Source organism: Coffea arabica, chromosome 5c (genome assembly GCF_036785885.1).
Source record: "Coffea arabica cultivar ET-39 chromosome 5c, Coffea Arabica ET-39 HiFi, whole genome shotgun sequence".
In the NCBI taxonomy this organism is placed as follows: domain Eukaryota; kingdom Viridiplantae; phylum Streptophyta; class Magnoliopsida; order Gentianales; family Rubiaceae; genus Coffea; species Coffea arabica.
Window position 1 is genome coordinate 17133154 of NC_092319.1, and position 19002 is coordinate 17152155.

The 19002-nt window shown below is 35.9% G+C and overlaps 1 protein-coding gene across 6 annotated transcripts; it reads left to right on the forward strand.

Moving 5' to 3' along the window:
• Window positions 1–3188: 3188 nt before the first annotated feature.
• On the forward strand, window positions 3189–16072 carry LOC113688822 (DUF21 domain-containing protein At5g52790-like). 6 transcript variants are annotated; one of them, XR_011815024.1, is made up of 14 exons: window positions 3191–3471; window positions 3596–3672; window positions 3906–3989; window positions 4081–4194; window positions 4425–4511; window positions 4581–4720; window positions 4812–4899; window positions 5002–5075; window positions 5189–5373; window positions 5493–5704; window positions 6912–6958; window positions 7056–7328; window positions 13441–13503; window positions 14221–14429. XR_011815024.1 is itself a non-coding variant. In XM_072050647.1 (13 exons), the coding sequence occupies exons 1-12, from the start codon at window positions 3291–3293 to the stop codon at window positions 7306–7308; spliced, it is 1542 nt and encodes a 513-aa protein (XP_071906748.1). In that variant the 5' UTR covers window positions 3191–3290; the 3' UTR covers window positions 7309–7328; window positions 15258–16045. The 6 variants fall into 6 exon arrangements, 5 of the variants coding, with proteins under 5 accessions (XP_071906749.1, XP_071906750.1, XP_071906751.1 ...); XM_072050647.1 differs by lacking the exons at window positions 13441–13503; window positions 14221–14429 and adding an exon at window positions 15258–16045; XM_027206623.2 differs by lacking the exon at window positions 13441–13503.
• Window positions 16073–19002: the final 2930 nt, after the last annotated feature.

The following is a 19002-nucleotide window of genomic DNA, read 5'->3' on the forward strand; positions in this document are numbered from 1 at the left end:
AATTTTAGTGGTTAGTTCACATTCTGTGAATTTTGCCGAATTTCCAAAATTTGCCAAAAACCAACCCCGAATCTGTCTTAGAAGTGCAAGTCAGCAACTTTAAGCCGAAATTTGAGTGGCTTCCATTTTGAATCATGGAAAAGTGCCTTCTAGGAACTTTTAGTACTTTGGAAGTACTTTCCAAAGTACCAAGTTTTCCATTTTTGGACCTACTGAGTGCAAGATATTATTGTTCTAAATTTGACACACAAAGCCGAAATTTTGCCAATTTCTTAGAAAATGCAATTTGGGGAACTTGACTTCTTTTCTCGATATAGATTGAACGTTTTGAACTCGATTTCATGGAAGATGCTAGTCTCTCTTCGAGCATTAAAACTTCACTCTTAAACCTTGAGTTGAGAGAATTGAAGCTCTCTTTTAAGACTTTGATTTAGTCTAATTGAGTGTGCATCATTTCTTGGTAAATACATGATTGTAAGTAAAGTTAATTATTATTTTCTCAGGCGCTCAAGGGGACCTTCAAGAGGAACTTGAAGCGGATGCCTAAACACTTGTTTGAGCACTTACTCACTTGTTTTGAATAGGTGAGTGTTCCATATAGGAGTAAATGATTTGAATAGTTTTATGACATATTTACTCCATGATCATTATATGTTTAACTGTTAAGTGCTACCGATAATTGCTCCAATGGACTTTTCCATCATTTTGAGTCGAGTGTGTACTTTACCACACTCGTTCTCATTTAAGTGAAGTATACTTGAATTACTCGACATGAAATACTTGAAGTGCATATTTACGTGAAGTGTTTCAATGATTGATTATGCTATGGCTGCATAAGTCGATTGGAGTGAATCTCCTCGACTCTTAAATGGTAAAAGTAGGGGACGACCAATGGGTGGCCTACTAAAATGATAAATGTCTTCCAATTAACCGTGAACTATTACCGTTTACTGTTTATCGTTTACCATTAACCGTGATTATTTACCGTTTACCGATTTACTTGATTACCTGCTTATTTGATTACTTGACTACTTGATTACTTGATTATCGTAAATTACATGTTCATATGAAATTACCGCATATTGCTTACGTGTTTAAGTGTTAAGTGTTACTGATAATTGCTCATATGAAATTGGCCACCGTTTTAAGGCAAGTGTGTACTTTATCTCACTCGACCTACTAAAATGATAAATTTTTACCGTACACCAATTTACTTGATTACTTGTGCATGTTATAAGCTCTAAGCTGAACTGGGCCCTGCCTTTGGTTACTAACCTACTCGAGCCAGAACTGGGCTCGGTCGGGTAGGTTGGAACCCTGAGCCACCGTTTCGGTACACTCGAGTATTACCACTAGAGGGATAAGGTGATAGCCAGACAATACCGAGGGGAACGGAAGTTATAAGGTGAAATTGACCGAAATGGTTCCACTGGAACACCGTATCCTTCAATGTGTGTTTATTTTTGCATACTGATAACTGTATCATGCTAATGTGCCAAGGTGCAACCTTGAACCATACTTGTGTTATGCTCAAATTACTCGTACAATGATAATTACCTCATGTTAATGTGCCAAATATGCAACCTTGAACCATACACGTGGTATGCTCAAATTACTTGATTTATTAGAACTGCTAGAGTGTCTTGAAACCTCACTGGGCTGTGTAGCCATTCCACGTTTTTGTTTTCCTTAACAGGGTTCGAGACCAAGAGTGCTCGTGAATGGTACTAGATTGTTTTCTTTTGAAAACCTTAAGTTGTATTATAGCGGATGGTTGTAGTACATATTCTTTTGGATTGTATTAAGCTTGAAAGCTAACTAATTGTAAGCATGCAATATTTTGGAGTACTTTAATTATATGTTGAAGTTATTTGAAATATTTCGAGCTTTTGAACTGTGGATTGTAGTGAATCCTGGCGAGAGTTGGGCAGGCATCCCGCGGATACCCTTTGGTTCACCTTAGGGAGAAGTGGGGGCATCACAGGTTTGGATACTACCATCATGCTTAGGAATTCATCTCTAATCCAAAATTTCTTCCGTCTAATGATTAAGGAACGTCTAGTCAATCCCCACATCCAGCAAATACACTAAAATGCTCTTATACGTTACCGTTCATCTGAAAATGAGAGTGACTTTGAACCACATCATCATTCTACTTGGTATTGACGGGCACGAAAATATAAAGTAATAGTATATCTTTTTAGATATTTGCCTTTTGTTTAATATGATTCCTTTTTATTTTTGTTAGGAGATTGATTATGAAATAAGTGAAGTTATTCCAACTTGTATAAAAAATAAATCCTTATTTTGTATTGTTAATGGTTAATATTACTTTTGCAATTATTAGTTTTAAAATTGTGTTATGTATTATCTTGATTTTGTTTGTGATGCCATTATATTAAATGATTAAAGATACTTATTGTGTTTAATATGTATAAAAATTGTAAATTTTACAGATTTTCTTTTGCTAATTTTTTGTTATTTTTGTTTAGTATATTTTTTATATTATTCACCATTTTTAGAATATTAAATGTTTCAAAATTTACATCTCACCGAGACCGCGACTAATATGTTGAAACCAATGTGGAACGGTCCGAGTCGCGACTACAACTTTGAACCATGGATTGTGACGATATCTTATGTGACAGAGAAGCAACCCCAAGTAGCACAGGACAAAAGAACTTTGATTGCTTACATAGGTTGTAACCTGTAGTCTTCCATCAGGTCTTAACTGCTCCAGTTACAATTGGTTCTATTTGATTTGATGACATGAAGATTGTCTTGAGGTTGCGGAGTTAATTGTTTTGGAAGTGTATTGTGTATTGCGGAGTTAATTGTTTTGGTAGTGATTGCTTACATAGGCTGTAACCTGTGGTCTTCCGTCAGGTCTTAACTGCTCCAGTTATCAATTATCTTAACATATTCTAGTTTTGATGCTAACTATAAGCTAACTAATCAATATAATATAGCATGTCACAAATATACTTAAAAAGACTGGATTCAACTCTTGGCCAGCGTGCATTTAGGCGAAATATATTTGTCATCTTCCTAGTTATCTCATAATCTCAAACTCTGCAAAGCCAAAATTAGGTTAGTTACTGAGGTCATGAAGCCGCGTCTGTTTTGTTTCTTTGTCCTGCTAATAATGTAGTATTATAAAGCAATTATGGGTAGTAATAAACCTGCACCGTGTTGTCCTGATTCCCTCAGTTGTTTACCATCTTTTTGTGAGTGCCAAATCCTATATATTTATACTCCATGTGCAGAACTTCTGTTGATCATACAACAAAATGGCTGCCAATGATGTGCCATGTTGTGAATCCATGTTCTGGGTATACTTAGTAATATCTGTGGGACTCGTGGCATTTGCTGGTCTCATGTCAGGGCTCACCCTTGGACTCATGTCACTCAGCCTTGTCGAGCTTGAGGTCCTTGTTAAGGCAGGTCTGCCGGAGGACAGGAAGAATGCAGGTCCGGTCTAAATATCTGAAGCGCACAGTCTTCTCTATTCTATATTGAAAACTTCATTTCAGGAATGAACAGCTTATTCTGTTCTCTGCTTTTAATTTCTTTTGCCTCCATAAAATTTTTGCAGCAAAGATTCTGCCCATTGTGAAAAACCAACACTTGCTTTTGTGTACACTCCTCATATGCAACTCCCTGGCAATGGAGGTACATGTGTCAATGGATTGATATGTAATTTTTGGCATTTAATAGTTCTTCACATGCCAAGCAGAATTTAACATCGCGGCTAAGGCCATGGTTTCAAGAATTAGAGATTCTGGATTCAAATTTCTCTCTTCCCTCTAGTTTCTTAAATTTCACCCCTCTCCTGTTAAAAAAATTGAAAAAAATGAAAATTTTCTTCACACAGTTACTGAAATCATATTATTTTGTTGAGTAAGGCCCTACCAATCTTCCTCGACGCTCTCCTCCCTGCCTGGGGCGCCATATTAATATCAGTCACCCTCATTCTTGCTTTTGGCGAGGTAAATCTTGTATAGTATTTGGGATATCTGACAGGATTGGTTGGAGTACTATTGGCAGCTTTCTGAGGGAATGCTTGCTTTTTTGTTGCAGATTATTCCCCAGGCCGTGTGTTCTCGTTATGGACTGAGTATTGGTGCGAAATTGTCAATAGTGGTTCGTTTGCTCGTCATAGTTGTTTTCCCAATATCTTATCCTATTAGTAAGGTACTTTTTCCTTCACAATCTTAAGGGGGTTCTAAGTTAATCTAATCTAATTCTAATCTAATAGTGTCCAAAAATGTGGATGCTTTGGACATGCATTGTTGACTTTCTTCAAAATATCAGATTTTAATTTTACACGTGCAATTTTCTTGTAGTATTGAAATGTTGATACGATAACAAAAATCAAACCATATGAAGGTCCTATTCTGACTCCTTTTGTTACACTGCATCAGTTGCTGGATTTACTCCTAGGAAAGGGGCACTCTGCTCTATTACGGCGTGCAGAGCTGAAGACCTTGATTGATTTCCATGGAAACGAGGTTCTTTCTAAAATCATCATCCTAAATACATTTTAAAACATTATACGCTAATATCTTTTTTCATTTTAGGCAGGAAAAGGTGGAGAGTTAACTCATGATGAAACTACCATCATCTCCGGAGCGTTGGACTTGACACAGAAAACTGCCAAAGATGCTATGACACCTATGTCGAAAATATTTTCCCTTGATCTCAACTCTAAGCTCAATGAGTATGCCACTTTGAATTTGGTCAACAAATATATGTTGTTCGGGTTGTTGCTCCTTCGTATCAACTAAAATCTCTTCGGTATGCTTTCTCAGTGATTTAATGATTTTGATATTGAACAAAGGACATAGTCGTGTGCCCGTGTACTCAGGAAGTCCGACTAATATCGTTGGCCTTATATTGGTAATCATGTCCATAGAGTACTCTTCTTGGAGGCTAAAATTAACTTCGTGCTACATTTTTCATTTCTATTACTTCTTTTTGTCTTGTTGAATTTGAATGTAGGTCAAGAATTTATTGAAATGCCGTCCTGAAGATGAAACACCAATCAGGAATCTGACAATCAGGAAAATACCCAGGTAGATTATTCTGTTGTTGCTTTAGAGCATGATCAAATAAAGCAGAACGAGCCAAATCATAATTAACACTGAAATTAAAAGTATGAGTAACTGATGGTGATGCGTTGTAACAGGGTTTATGATTCGATACCATTGTATGATATTCTGAATCACTTTCAGAAAGGGAATAGCCATATGGCTGTTGTTGTGAAGAGCCGTGAGCGTAACAATGATGCTACCGAAGTTGCTATATCCAAACGTGAAATGTTGAAGAGAGAAATCGATTCATGTTCATATAAAGTTCAAGCAGCTCAAAATGGTAATTAGTTAGTGTTAAGTGTCTCATAGCTAATGCTGTATTAGTCTTTCCATGACATATACGAACCTGATCGAGTAATAGTTGTAACGCTCCCTTGCTTGCTGTTCTTTCTGCTGCAGCAAATAATTATCAATATGGCGAAGGTAAACCACTAAATGTTTTGGAGTCATCAGGGCCCTGTTGTCACATTAGAGTCTTGAGTCCAGCATCGAAAGGCAAAATCACAAGTGGCAAGCTAGAAGCAGCAGATGCAATAGACACAGTTCCAAGTTTAGATGAAGAAGTCATTGGTATAATTACCATGGAAGATGTTCTGGAAGAATTACTGCAGGTAATCTTCTTATGGAAAAGAAACATTTTGACGAAGAAAATGATCCTTTTAATCCACATTTATTTAACAATCATGTTCATTTTAAGTTGAGTAAATTACCCAACCAGCCCCTAAACTATTACTGTTTTACACTTTTGTACCCTAAACTATATTGTATATCATTTATGCCCTTAAACAAATTAAAGTGTAAACTGTTGGCCCTTTTAGCAATTTTTGTTGTTTGATTTAATGGAACGGAGGGGACAAAATTGTCCACCCACAAAAAAATGAAGGGATAGCGAGCTTTTGGCTCTTATTCCTCTCTTCCTCATGGAATCTCCACTTTTCAATCTTAAGTTTTATGAGATTCTACAAGAATAACAAGAAATATGGTGGTCTGATTCTTTTACTCATCTTCCAGTTATATGTTTATTTATGGAGGGGCAAAAAGGCCAAAAGGGACAAAATTGTCCCTCCATTCTGTTAGCTCAAATAGCACAAATTGACAAAAGGGCCTAAAGTGTACACAGTCAGTTAGTTAGGGCTTAAATGATACATAATATAGTTGAGAGGCTAAAAGTGTACAAAAGTAATAGTTTATGGGTAGCTCGGCAATTTACTCTTTTAAGTTTCATGAGAACAACTCGTGTATGTGAATTCACCAAATCTGACCACTTGATGGTGAGAACCAACTACCCCTGGAGTAGTTGGCCACCGGGGAGAGTTTTAAATGTCTCCTTCGGTATAGCTTGGCCTGTATTTTTGTTTAGAATTTCTTGAAAATTTCATCAGCGGGTGCAAAGGCACTCATCTGGTCTGGTCCGGTGGTAATTCAGTCCCCTTTGGATTCTCCATTAATCTTCTTGAGTCCACTCTTTTCCCTTAGTATAGAGTAGGAGTAAGTATAGAATATTTCACCAACGGATGCAAAGACACTCATTTGGTACGATGGCGGGAGGCGGTTCAGTCCCCTCCAGATTCCCCATTGATTCCCTTGGATTCACCCCTTGCCCCTGGTGTAGAGTAGGAGTAATAGTAGGTATAGAATAAAATTTATCGTATGGTGCAAAACCAATTTAATTTGGTTATCTTTCAGTGCTTTATACTGACAAACAGACTACATAATATCTCCATTGTGCTTAATCACATCTTTGAAGAACAAAATTCCAACATTGCGTATATAATGAGACTAATTAAATCCTTTCCAACATGCATTTTGTTTCTGTAGGAGTCAATCTATGATGAAACTGACGAATATATTGATGTCCACAATAAGTAAGTTCAAACCATTTTCAGCTTCTTGTTGTCTTCATTTGATCCACATATTCATTTTGCCAATACTAAGTACATTGCACCTCTCTTCCCCTTCCAGAATTAAGATTAATATGCTTCCCGGAAAGAAATATTTTTTAAGATCTCCTGGAGCAGCCTCAGCCTCCAATGTAAACAGGCAAACTCCAATGGTGTCCCCACTTTCTTCAGCTCATCAGACACCTATCTCATATCATCACACTCCCCTACTGCGTTCACCAATATCGCCATATATTCCATCGCCATGTGCAAGACCAACTCTATATGCTTCCCCTGGAAAATTTACGATGAATTCACCAGTCAGACACGCATGACCTCCTCACACTCTCAACAGGTATTTTAACACAACTGTCCCATCAGGATATTATAAGTAAAGCTAGTTTCGGGTTCAATCGTTGTAAATACTCGATCATCTATGAACTGATATGCAATAGCCTATCACCAATCTTTATTAGCAGCATCTTTTATCTTTTTTCTATCAATTTTTCATGTGTTGAAAACCTTCTGATATTCCAAAAAATGAGATCGAAAAATAAAGTGTATTGTTTGGTTGACTTGACTGATAATTATCTTTGTACACGGGCAAAGGCAATCAATTTAGCTCCCATCCCCTAGAAATAATTTTTAACCTTGATGAATCGTTATGCATGCCTCAAGCTACCAATGAGCTAAAGCTGAAAACTACTGTTGAAGTGTGCTTTCCTGCACTTTGAAGATCTCTAAGCATATGCCTACACGAACTTTTGGAGTACCATGAACTTGTTTTTTAGTTTAGAAACTGTCTAATAACGTTTATTTGTTAAACATGACTAGCAACTTTCAATAGTATTTGATGTAAAATGTGAGAGCCTGAAATTTGTTATGTATTTCATGCTTTTGTTTTAGAATTGAAGGTGTTGTGTTTACTTGTTACTTGTTACTTGTTTCTTGTGATTAAATAACTTGGATGTACCCTATATTAGTGTTGGATCAACCTTTATAGAAATTAACACTAGAATAAGAAATTAGTAGGAACATAACATGAGAATATAGAAGTGAGGGGTAATTGTTAGAATAACTCTTGACAACTCACATATGTTTGACAAGTAAAGATAGACTTACCTTGCAATTTTATTCATTTAGTTATCTATTTGTTTATTTATCAATTTGATAATGATTTTGTCTTAATGCTTTTATTAAATTTTACATGTGGGAGTTTAGTGGGGGAAAATGTGATTTTTTTTTGTGGGGTGTGAAAGGAACTTTTGGGAAAAAAAAGAGAGGGTTTAGTGCAATAAGGAAGAGGTAGGATACTTGAAGTTAGAATTTAGAAACATCTAGATGGTGACATGTGTCACCATAGCCATAAGTGTTAACTTCTTTGACCAAGCCTTAATCCTACTTTGACCAAGCCTTCTTTCCAATTATCCTTTCATTACTTGTTCTAAACCTAATAAACCAACACAAGAGAAAGAGATTAGAGAAATTGGAAGCTAGAAATCACAAGGAAGTGACACTTGGCGAAGTAGGGACCGATTTTTGTTATAAGACACCTTTGACCAATCTTGTCTTACCATTTTTGTTTCCTTTCTTGACTTAAGACCAAACAAAATAAAAACCAAGAGAACAAAAAAAGAGTGAGGGCCATGAGCTTGAGGAGAAAAAGGGAAGAAAAAGATTCATTCCAACTAGCTTCAATTTTGCTTGGACTTTGAGGGGAAAGGAAGAAAATAACTTGGGTTTCTACCAACCTTTGCTTGACCTTGGAAAAGGGAGTAGATTTGGTGAGTGGATTAAGTTTCATCTTGATTGGAAGGCCAAAGAGGTAAAGTATTAGGTTGTTCTCCTTTCTTTACCTTATGTTGGAAACAAGTTGGATTTTTGGATTCAAGGCAAGATTTTATGGTGAATCTTGAAAGATTATGAGTTGATGATTATTATGCCTTATATTTGAATTCTAGAGTTTGATTATGCATATGATTGTGATGTGATTATGATGGCTATTTTGTTGTGATTATGGCTACATATGTATCTATGGTTATGTCTGTGACGACCCCATCTCCCCCTAGGGCATACCCAAGGGTTTGGCGGACCACCTGTCCAAATCTCGCCAGGACTTACCACTAACGTTCTTGAAATAGCCTTTCAAGCCTCAAAATTAACATAAAAGTTCCATTTTCAACCAACAATTCAAACTTAAATCACAATCCAAAAGTAAAACATAGGATCACATTCTAAAGATTCCAAATACATCTCATCTACAAAGGTACAAGTACAAGAGATTATATACACTAGTTCGTGCCTACTTGCTCCGGGCTCCACGCCTGTAAGAAAAACAAACAATGGAATGAACTAAAAGTTTAGTGAGGTTCCCAAATAGCAATCAAGCAGGCATACACGGAAATATTTACATTTAGCACTTTGCACACTTGGCACAGTATAAGCAGTCATTCAAGAATCAATCATTCATTCATTGAAAGGATACATGCTTACTTGGAGCCATTCATTCATTCATTCGCCAACCATTTTCCTTATCCCTCCGACATCAGAAAATATTTGCACTTGAAAACTTCTTCAATGTTCATGTCATTCATTCATTCATTTATTTTTATTGCATTGAATTCACTAGCCAGTTCTCCACCAGATTTCATGATAATACTCGAGTATACCAAACATTATCCTAGGGTCACCAGCCGCCTGACCGAGTCAGCTTTGGCTCGAATCGATTGGCGACGAAGGGCAAGGGTCCAATTTAGTCAAAAGGCTTACATTCATGCACAAGTAGCATTAAATAATTGAAAATTCACTTTTGCTTGGGTCGAGTGCGATAAAGTACACACTCGCCCATCGAAAATCCATTTAGCAATCATTGGAAAGCATTTAACATTCAGACAACATTCACAACCTTCCACATAGTCATTTAAAGCACACGCATGCAAGGAACACTCACCAACGATTAGTGTTTAGCAAAATCAGGTTGAGGCCTAACTCCTTGGCTGGATTCTAAATCTGCGATCAAATATTGAATAACAAAATACAATCAAGTAGGATTTCCAAATATCCAAGCCTCACTTGTGAATATCACAAGGAGATCATGAATAAAACTTATATACATAGACTTCATGACTTACTAACCCCAGGCAAAATATATGCATGCTTGCCTTTGTTTTAGAAAGAAAACAATCGAAACTTTTAAGTTTAAAACGTGACATACGGTACTAAAAATCATGTCTTAAAATGGCCATTACTTTCATCTTGCAAAATATATAATTTTGGCAAAATTTTAGCTTACATATCACCTCCAAGGTTAACTCAAACATTCCTAAACAAGTGAAGTCTAAATCGATTATAAAGCACACCTCCATGTCCACTTTTACTCACTTATCCTTCAAGAAATGAAATGGACAACAATTCCCCTGTTCTTCCTTCAATTTTTCCTCCAATTTTTCAAGCTAAGTTTTATGGTAAAATAGCCCAAATCAACTCCACAACTCATAAAAAAAAAAGGGTTCTTACATTAGACTACAAAACCAACTAATTTAGGCTTATCTCTAGCATACAAACATTATACATCTAAGCTGGAAATTTACAAACTAAAGCTGGAAAATTAAAATTCAAGGCTGGAAATTTCAATTGAAAGCTGGAAATCCCTACAACCAAGTTAAAAATCACATTTCAAAGCTTACTATGTTATATCAAAGCTAGAAAGTCCCATGTGAAAGTTGACAAATTCATATACATAATAAATCCATGATCCAAGTATGAAATAGAGTGGAAGTAATCGAGAAAGTTAGGTTTAAAAACCAGATAATGTTTCCAAGACCCTTTCAAGTTTTTTGTCATTTCATAAGAAAAATTCCAGTTTTTGTAACGCTTTTTGAAAAGTCATAATTTGAGTTTTGTAAGTCCAAAAATCATAAATTTTATACCTCTAGAAAATAAACTCAAAAAACTGCAACTCTCTAGAAGACACCTTCATAAAATTCAGCCCATAAATTAGTCAAATCTAAGCCTCAATTCACTGCTCAACTCAGTGCAAAAACAGGACAGTCTTGGATTTTCAACCCATTTTGAAACTTTTCTGGTATTTATAGAAAGTGAACCAACCCATGCATTTTACACGGTTAAAAGAGCTATGAGTCTAGTTTCAAATGCAACAAACGGAACTCAATTCGGATTTTTCTACACCAAGATATAATAGATTTCCCAAAACTGCTCAAAGTCTCCTGCAGGAAAAATTCTCAGGAGCACTTTCCCTTATTTTCCCTAATTTTCAGCCATTTTCAAGGTTTCATTTTCACCACAAAACAGCCTCAAATCAAGCATATACATACCAGGCCACCAACTCACTAAATCAAGTATATACATAGCATTTAACCATCACAACTCCATGTATATATAGAGCTTCAAGTAACTACATCAAGGTTGGAAATTTCACCAAACCTAACAATACCATGGTAGCTATCATAAAAGTCATGCTTTTTACCTTATAAAGTATCATCCATCAAGTAGATACAAAGACAAGTGGAAAAAATAAGGTGGCTATCAAGTTTACCTCTTAAATCCCACAAAACGATGCAGGAAAATCACAACACAACCTGAAAATCGTGAAATCCACCATACAAATCCTTCCTTTAGCTTCTATAATATCATATATCAAAGAAACTCAAAGATAAGGGAGGATTTCTAGCAAAGTTCTCCTCTTTACCTCCAAAACTTAGATGGACAGCCAAACAAGAAGTACTTAAGGGTTTCTTCCTCCAAAACTTCTCCAAGAGCTTCCCCTCAACATTATCTCAAGGTTGATTGGAGTGGATTAGAGTTGATCTTGGTTTTGTTTTCCATGATTCAAGCAAGAGATCAAGGCTGAAAATGGAGTATTTTTCCCTTCTTCTCCTCTCAAATTTCGTCCATCATGGAAGGCAAAGGAAGAAAATGGTGATTGACTTGAGTTGGATAAGTTTTAAGCTTAATCTTGGTCAAGATTGGCTTGGTGTTTGACAAGTGGCACAAATCCAAGTGAAGTCTATCTAATTGTCTCTCTTAAGCAGTCAAATATCTATTACTCCTCCAATCATCTCTTAACACCTTTTGTCACATAATTCCTTTTGCACAAAATTCCTTCTGATCCTCTAAATTTATTGCACACATCTCACTAATCGGTCACACTAGTATTATGCACTATGAGACTTAACATGTATCAAATGAAACATGCACAAAGTAAAATAAGAAAATAGGTCAAAATCATGGTTCAGCTAATAAAACAACCAAGAATTCAAGGCAAGTAAATGAAATCAAAGAAAATATGTAACTAACTATCGGGTCACAACACAACTTGTAAACCTCTAAAAGTGAGCAAAAATGAACAAAACCTTTTTTCTTCTTGGTCAAATCTAGGATTTGAAATCTCTTGTATTAAAATTTCTTTCTTACCATAAATATCTCGTGCCACAAAACGTTAGGCAATCAATTAAAAGAAACAATAAGGTACAACTGTCCGTTATCATTCACTATATATACAAGCAAGTAAACCGAAATGAAAGGTATGAAAATTTTGGGTCCTCACAATGTTGGTGATGAAACCCTATGGAATTACTAGATGTTTTAGACTGAATGTGGGACAATGAGTTGGAGGAAAGTTTGAAAAATTGGGAGGAAAATTTCTGGTTGCTAGCCGAATGGAAGGGCTGCAATTGCAGCCTTTGTTTTGAAATTTTCTTGATGATTTAGGCATGGTTTTGCTCAAAATACGTTATACTACTTTAGCCTACAAGTGTGTGCTGAAAATACGTTATACTACTTAAACCTCACATTTTGACCAAAACCCATGGCTGGAAATTTTCCAGCAGGAAACTCTAAACAGTCTTGGGAAATCTGTCATAACTTGGTGTAGAAAAATCCAAATTGTGTTCTGCTTGTTGCGTTGGAAACTAGATTTAGAGTAATTTGTACCGTGAAAATTTTAGAATTTTTCTCAATTCCTATGAATATCTGTCATTTTCCAAAATTGACTAAATTTCCATACCTGCTCTGTTTTTCTACTGGATGAAGCAGCAATTTGAGGCTGGAATTTGACTGACTTGTGGACAGAATCTTACAAATGTTTCTTCTGGAAAATTGTAATTCTTTGAGTCTATTTTTCAATGGTATAAAGTTTATAAATTTTGGAATTAAGAAGCTTGAGATATGATTTTTCAAATAACATCGCGTAAAACTGAAAAATTTTGTTTTCCTAAAACTGCCCTTACTTTCATTTCCAACTTTAAGTTGGAGTTGTTAAACCATTTTGAATTTGGTTTTATGATTGGAATGAGAAAATTCTTGGTTACTCATGTTCCTTGGTTCTAAATGTTCTCTTTTCACTCCAAACCATATTTGTATCGTTGCACTAGTAGTTACTTGGATTTTCTTTGGTTTACCTAAGTTTTGAATGGTTGAACTATAATACTTTACTTATTTGTTCTTAGGATTTGTCGGTGATCAAGGGAATAACTCGGGAGCGAATTTTTGACGTTATTTTGTTTAAAATGGTGAGTGTTAAATGAATGTTTCTTGATATCTTTATTTGAATGATATCACGTGTTATATGTTGAATATGGAACTTGATGAGGTGAGGGTATACTTTATCACACTCATTTTCCCCTTCTTGAATGATCTTGTACTTGCTTGAACTTGATTGACCTGTACTTATGGTTGTGTTTGTGCTTGACTTGTAAGTGCTGAGCGGCAGTATGTACCACACTCAATTCGAGTGGGAGGTGCCTCTCATCCCGTCTCAATACTTTTATCCTGATTAAGTTGATTGGAGTGTTATCTCGTACTTTTATCCTGATTAAGTCGATTGGAGTGTTATCTCATCAACCATACTTGTTCTTGCTTGGGTATACTAGAGTATTACCACCACTATTTCTATTTGGCGTTCGCGCCCGGTAGGGGGTGAAACGGTGGATGGGGATTCATGTGAAGTGAATTCTACTGATTTGTTATTTGCGTGGTTGACGGAGTGTCAACAAAAGAAAATGACATTCAAGATCATGAAATGGCAAGCTTGTGGATTAGCTCCTAAGAGCTCCTATATCATCTTAATGAATGTGTTTTAGTCCTTTTGTGGCTTTATGTGAAACCATTGTTGCTATTCTGTATATGTGCTACATGAGTTGAATTATAGTACTTGTTCTACTTCCTTGCTTGATATCTTGGCCTCACTGAACGTCCGCTCATCCCTTTAAGTTATTATTCCTTAACAGGAATTTGAAGCGAAGAGTTGGAGTTGCTAGACTAGCCAACTTTTGTCTAGAGTTAGTGTGATTCCTTGAGCGACTTTGGACATTTAGAAGTGTAGATTTCATTTGTATTTGAAATATTATGGTTGTAATAGTTAACGCTATTGCCTAAGGATTGTGACTGTTGTTATTCAAGTATTTGCTTGGTTTTAAGAAATTGTTTGGCTTGAAAATCGTGATTTGGTTTGAGTGAGTGCATGAGTTCTATCGAGAGTTGGGCAGGCGGTCCACCAAACCCTTGGGTTCGCCCTAGGGGAAGGTAGGACTGTCACATAAAAATGACTCTCACTCCTTGTAAACAAAAGTATTTCAAATTTGTAGCATACAGTCATTGCCAAGCACTGTTTTGTGATAAAAAAAAAGGAATGTTTTGTGTTTTAAGTCAATTGTCTCAATTGCTTTCTGCTTAAACCTATTTCTAGGGTAATAGATATGCTCAAAAGATTCACACTACATTAGATGCAAAGTATGAATTTGATTGGGTTATAAGGCAATGTTTTGAAATTGGACTAAATCGGCCGGTTTGACTGATTGCACTGCAAACTGATCATGACACCGATCTGGTAATAAACTCATAAATTAATTGAATCAATTAAATTCGATTAAGAACAGGTTGAACCTATCAAAACAAGTAAAAACCCGAACTTTCCAACTAGTATATACTAAGTTTTTAAAATTTAAAGTCATCCAATTTTTATAATAAATAAAAGAATCAAAAAAACATATGAACCAGTTGAACCGATTTGAATTGTAAATCGAATACTTATTTATTTACTTAACGGTCTGATTTGAAAACATAGCTATAAAGTTTTGGATAAGCTATAAAAATCAACGGCAAAGTCAATTTGGGTGGCTATTCGTATTGGGGGGACATGGGGCACAGACGGTTGCAAGTGCAACCGTTAAGGATGGTTTTGGTCATTTTCAACTGTGCGTAATTTTCTTTGTACATTATGTAACTTTTTTTGCACATCGCGTAACTTTAGAGCAAATTTTTGTAGGACCCACACATGGCGTGGAAATCGAGTTACAACTTGTAATTTCAGCCGCACAAATTTTTGAGATCAGATCATGGCCATTAACTGTTCAGGGACGGTCATACTGCCCCATTTCCATATTGGGGATACGGGGCAGGAGCTGTCCTCAGGCGAACCGCTCCTGAACGGTCCCCTCACAATCAAAAAGGTGAGGCGAGAAATTATCCAAGTCAGCAAGCCTTCAGGTGAGACCAAATCGACGTCGTTCTATTAACTGAGAAGGGAAAAAAATTCTAAAAGCGTATCTGGGGTAATGGCAAGTTACGGAACGTCAGCAACGTTGGTAAGCGTCCTCCCGCCCAAAATGAAAGGTTGAAAATGAAGAGCCCTACTTAGACTCTCTCCCAAATGAACGAAGCAATTGCTGAAATTCAACACTGTCAAAAACTACGGCAATAGACGAGAGGAGAAATAATAGAGTAAAAGAGAAGATTGGCAAGAACAGTGTGACATTGGAGTCAAGCTATGGAACTACGGCATTTTTGAAGGCTGAGCAGAGGAAGCAGAAGCAAGAAGTGGTGGCAGAAGGCCAATTTTGTTGTGAATCGAGTTTAGTAAAAGAAGAAAAAAGGTGAACCCAAGTTACAAAGTGGAAGATCGTGGGATCCTGAGTAGTGAAAAACCACAAATTGTAAAGGTAAAACATGTGGAAGTCTAGGATGATACAGTAATGTGTGTTATTTATACTTCAAACTGGAAGGACCTTACTTGTGGATGTTTTTGGTGTACACTATGATGTTTTTGTGTATGGCAAGTAAAAAAGTTCAGCATGATAGGAGTGTTATGTAAAATTGTCTATGATCGTCGAAACAGGAGAGTGGGAAAGGAGGGGGAAATCTTGCAGCACAACTACTTGATAAAATGTGTGCATGGGTTTGGGATTTCGTAAGTGTAAGAAATGGGTGTAGATGCTGAATTACGATATGCTAAGTAGATAGTACAATGCGTTGAGTGTATCATACACTGCGAAACCAAATAGTGACAAGATAATTCAGTGCAAGGAAGGGTCATATAGCACATTGTCTAAAAATTATGTTATGTGGGAAAAAAGTGACATGGAGAAACATTGATACGGTGTGTTAAAGTATAAAGCATTACCATAAGAAAGTCAAAACTTGTGAGATGTAGTACATAGTATAAGGAAAAGGTCTAGAAAATGCAAAGGGTAGAGGCGAAGGACAGATTAGAAATGTTAGTCTGAGATTGGTATGTTGTATTTGAGATTTCATTAGTGTATGTCTAGTGTATCAGTTGATGTGCGTGAACACAATGTTGGATAAGTCTTACATGTTGTGAACTAACAGGCACAGAGAAGCAAAGAGTAGAAATGTTAGTGTAAAATTGGTATGTCTCATTTTGTGATCTTCATTAGTGTATCTGCTCTATTAGTTCACGTGCATGAACATAATGTTGGATAAGTCTTACATGTTGTTGGATAATTGTTACATGGTATGGATTAATAGGTACAGGATAGAAAGAAAAGAGAAATGTTAAGATTGAAATTTGAATGTCGTATTTGGGACTGCATTGATGTATATTTATTGTATTAGTTGTTGTGCATGAACAAAGTGTTGGATAGGTGCTACATGGTGTTGGATAACTATTACATGGTGTGTATTAGCAGGTACCGGTCAGAAAGAGAAGAGAAATGTTATATTAAAATTTGAATGTCGTATTTGGGACTGCATTGATGCATGTTTATTGTATTAGTTCTTGTGCATGAACAAAGTGTTGGATAAGTGTTACATGATGTTGGATAAATATTACATGGTGTGGATTAGCAGGTACCGGCCAGAAAGAGAAGAGAATTGTTAGATTGAAATTGGAATGTCGTATTTGGGACTGCATTGACGTATGTTAGATTGTATTAGTTATTGTGCATAAACACAGTGTTGGATAAGTGTTACATGGTGTGGATTAACAAGTTCATAGAAGAAACAGAGTAGAAATGTTAGCGTGTAACTGGTATGTCGTTTTTGAGACTTCAGTGGTGTATATTTATTATATTCGTTGTTATGCATGAACCGGATGGCATGGATAAGAAACGAAAGAAGGAACAAGAGTTTAGGCGAAAATGAAGGAATAGAGGCAACGGGAACAAGTAAAGTTAGACAACCAGTTCCACCGTTGAATGCGTGGATGAAGTTTAGGTAATATTGATGTTTATTGAAAATAATAATCATGAGTAGAATGCACAGCTAATTGGTTAATATTTAATGTGTGTAGGAAGGAGTATCAAAGCACCGTTCCAACGAAAGGCATTAAGACAACAGAGGTATGCATTAAGAACTAAATAAAGCATTAATGAGGAAAGTTGTGGCGCGGTAAAAGTAAAAAACATAATTAGAACATTGGTTAATATCAGAAACCTCCCTTGAGGTTTCTTCTAATCACATCTAGCACCCTTCATGTGTTCGAATTCACACTTAGCAACCCTGCAATGACAACTTTGGTGTCATTGTCAGCCCCTCTATTTCAAAATGATAGCAAAAAAATGAATTGTAGGATAGAGACTTTATTTTTATTCCACCTGTACCCATAGCCCAAAACGAGTTTATTTCCTAGTAGTAAAATAGGTCTAAATCTTGATTTTTAGTATATGTAAATGATCATCTAATAAATAATAGGATACCATCAGGGTTGTAACACAATTACATATCTTCATACACCATAGAGTATGAAGATATGTATCGTTTGGAGGGATGCGAGGTAGGGAAGGTTGTTAGATCGATCATCCTTGAATAGTGTAACACGTTTTAAACATTCTGTAATTTTATGTAAGTTTCTTGTATATCTTTATAATAGATTGCGTCTATGCTATTAAGTTTTACAAATAATTCACGTAGAGTTACACATTGTTTAAAAAATGTTACAGTGATCCGAACGGAGATAAAAAAAAATGTATGGATTCTCATAATGGCAGCAATAGTTTCAGAATGTGGTTGTAGTTGTAAATAAACTTGCTTTTCCGTATTTGGGAAAATGCAGTCGTATAAATAGCTTTTTTCTGCATCCTAGTCGAATGGAGTTTGTAAGTTATTAATATTGCAATCCTCAGTGTCTAGATTATTGCTTGTAGACGGTGTTTTGGAAACATATGGATTGCGATACCCCATTGTGTAGTAGAAATGGCTCGCTTGAGGTATATACTCATGAATTCCCATCATCTTTGAATTACCTTTAGATTGTGTTATTATGTAGTTAGGAATTGCAATTTTGGCAATGGCACTATGTCCATTGCCAAAAGTTAACATTACTGGAAACGCCATGACTAATTAATATTAGGGAGGGAGATAGGAACAGTTGTTAGATCAATCATCCCTAAATAGTGTAACATTTTTTGATCATTTTGTAATTTTGTGTAAACTTCTTATACATCCTTGCAACAGAAGTGTGATAAGTTGTTAGTATAGATATAGGTCCAGTATGTAATAATCGTATTTGTGTTGATAAGTTTTACAGATAGTTCAATTAGAGTTACACTTTGTACAAATAATATTACATAATTCAGAACAGTTATCAGCAGTTTCTCAAAAGAATTTTTTGATTTTTTTTTATCTTTTTTGTTATGCAGTTTTCTTCTTAGTTCTTGTAGTGGAGTATTGGTCTCCGTATACTGCATTGATTATTTGTAAATTATGACCGTTCAACTTTGGTTATGGTATAACATTGCTTATCCGAATTTCTTTTTGCCTCTGAACGAGTTAAG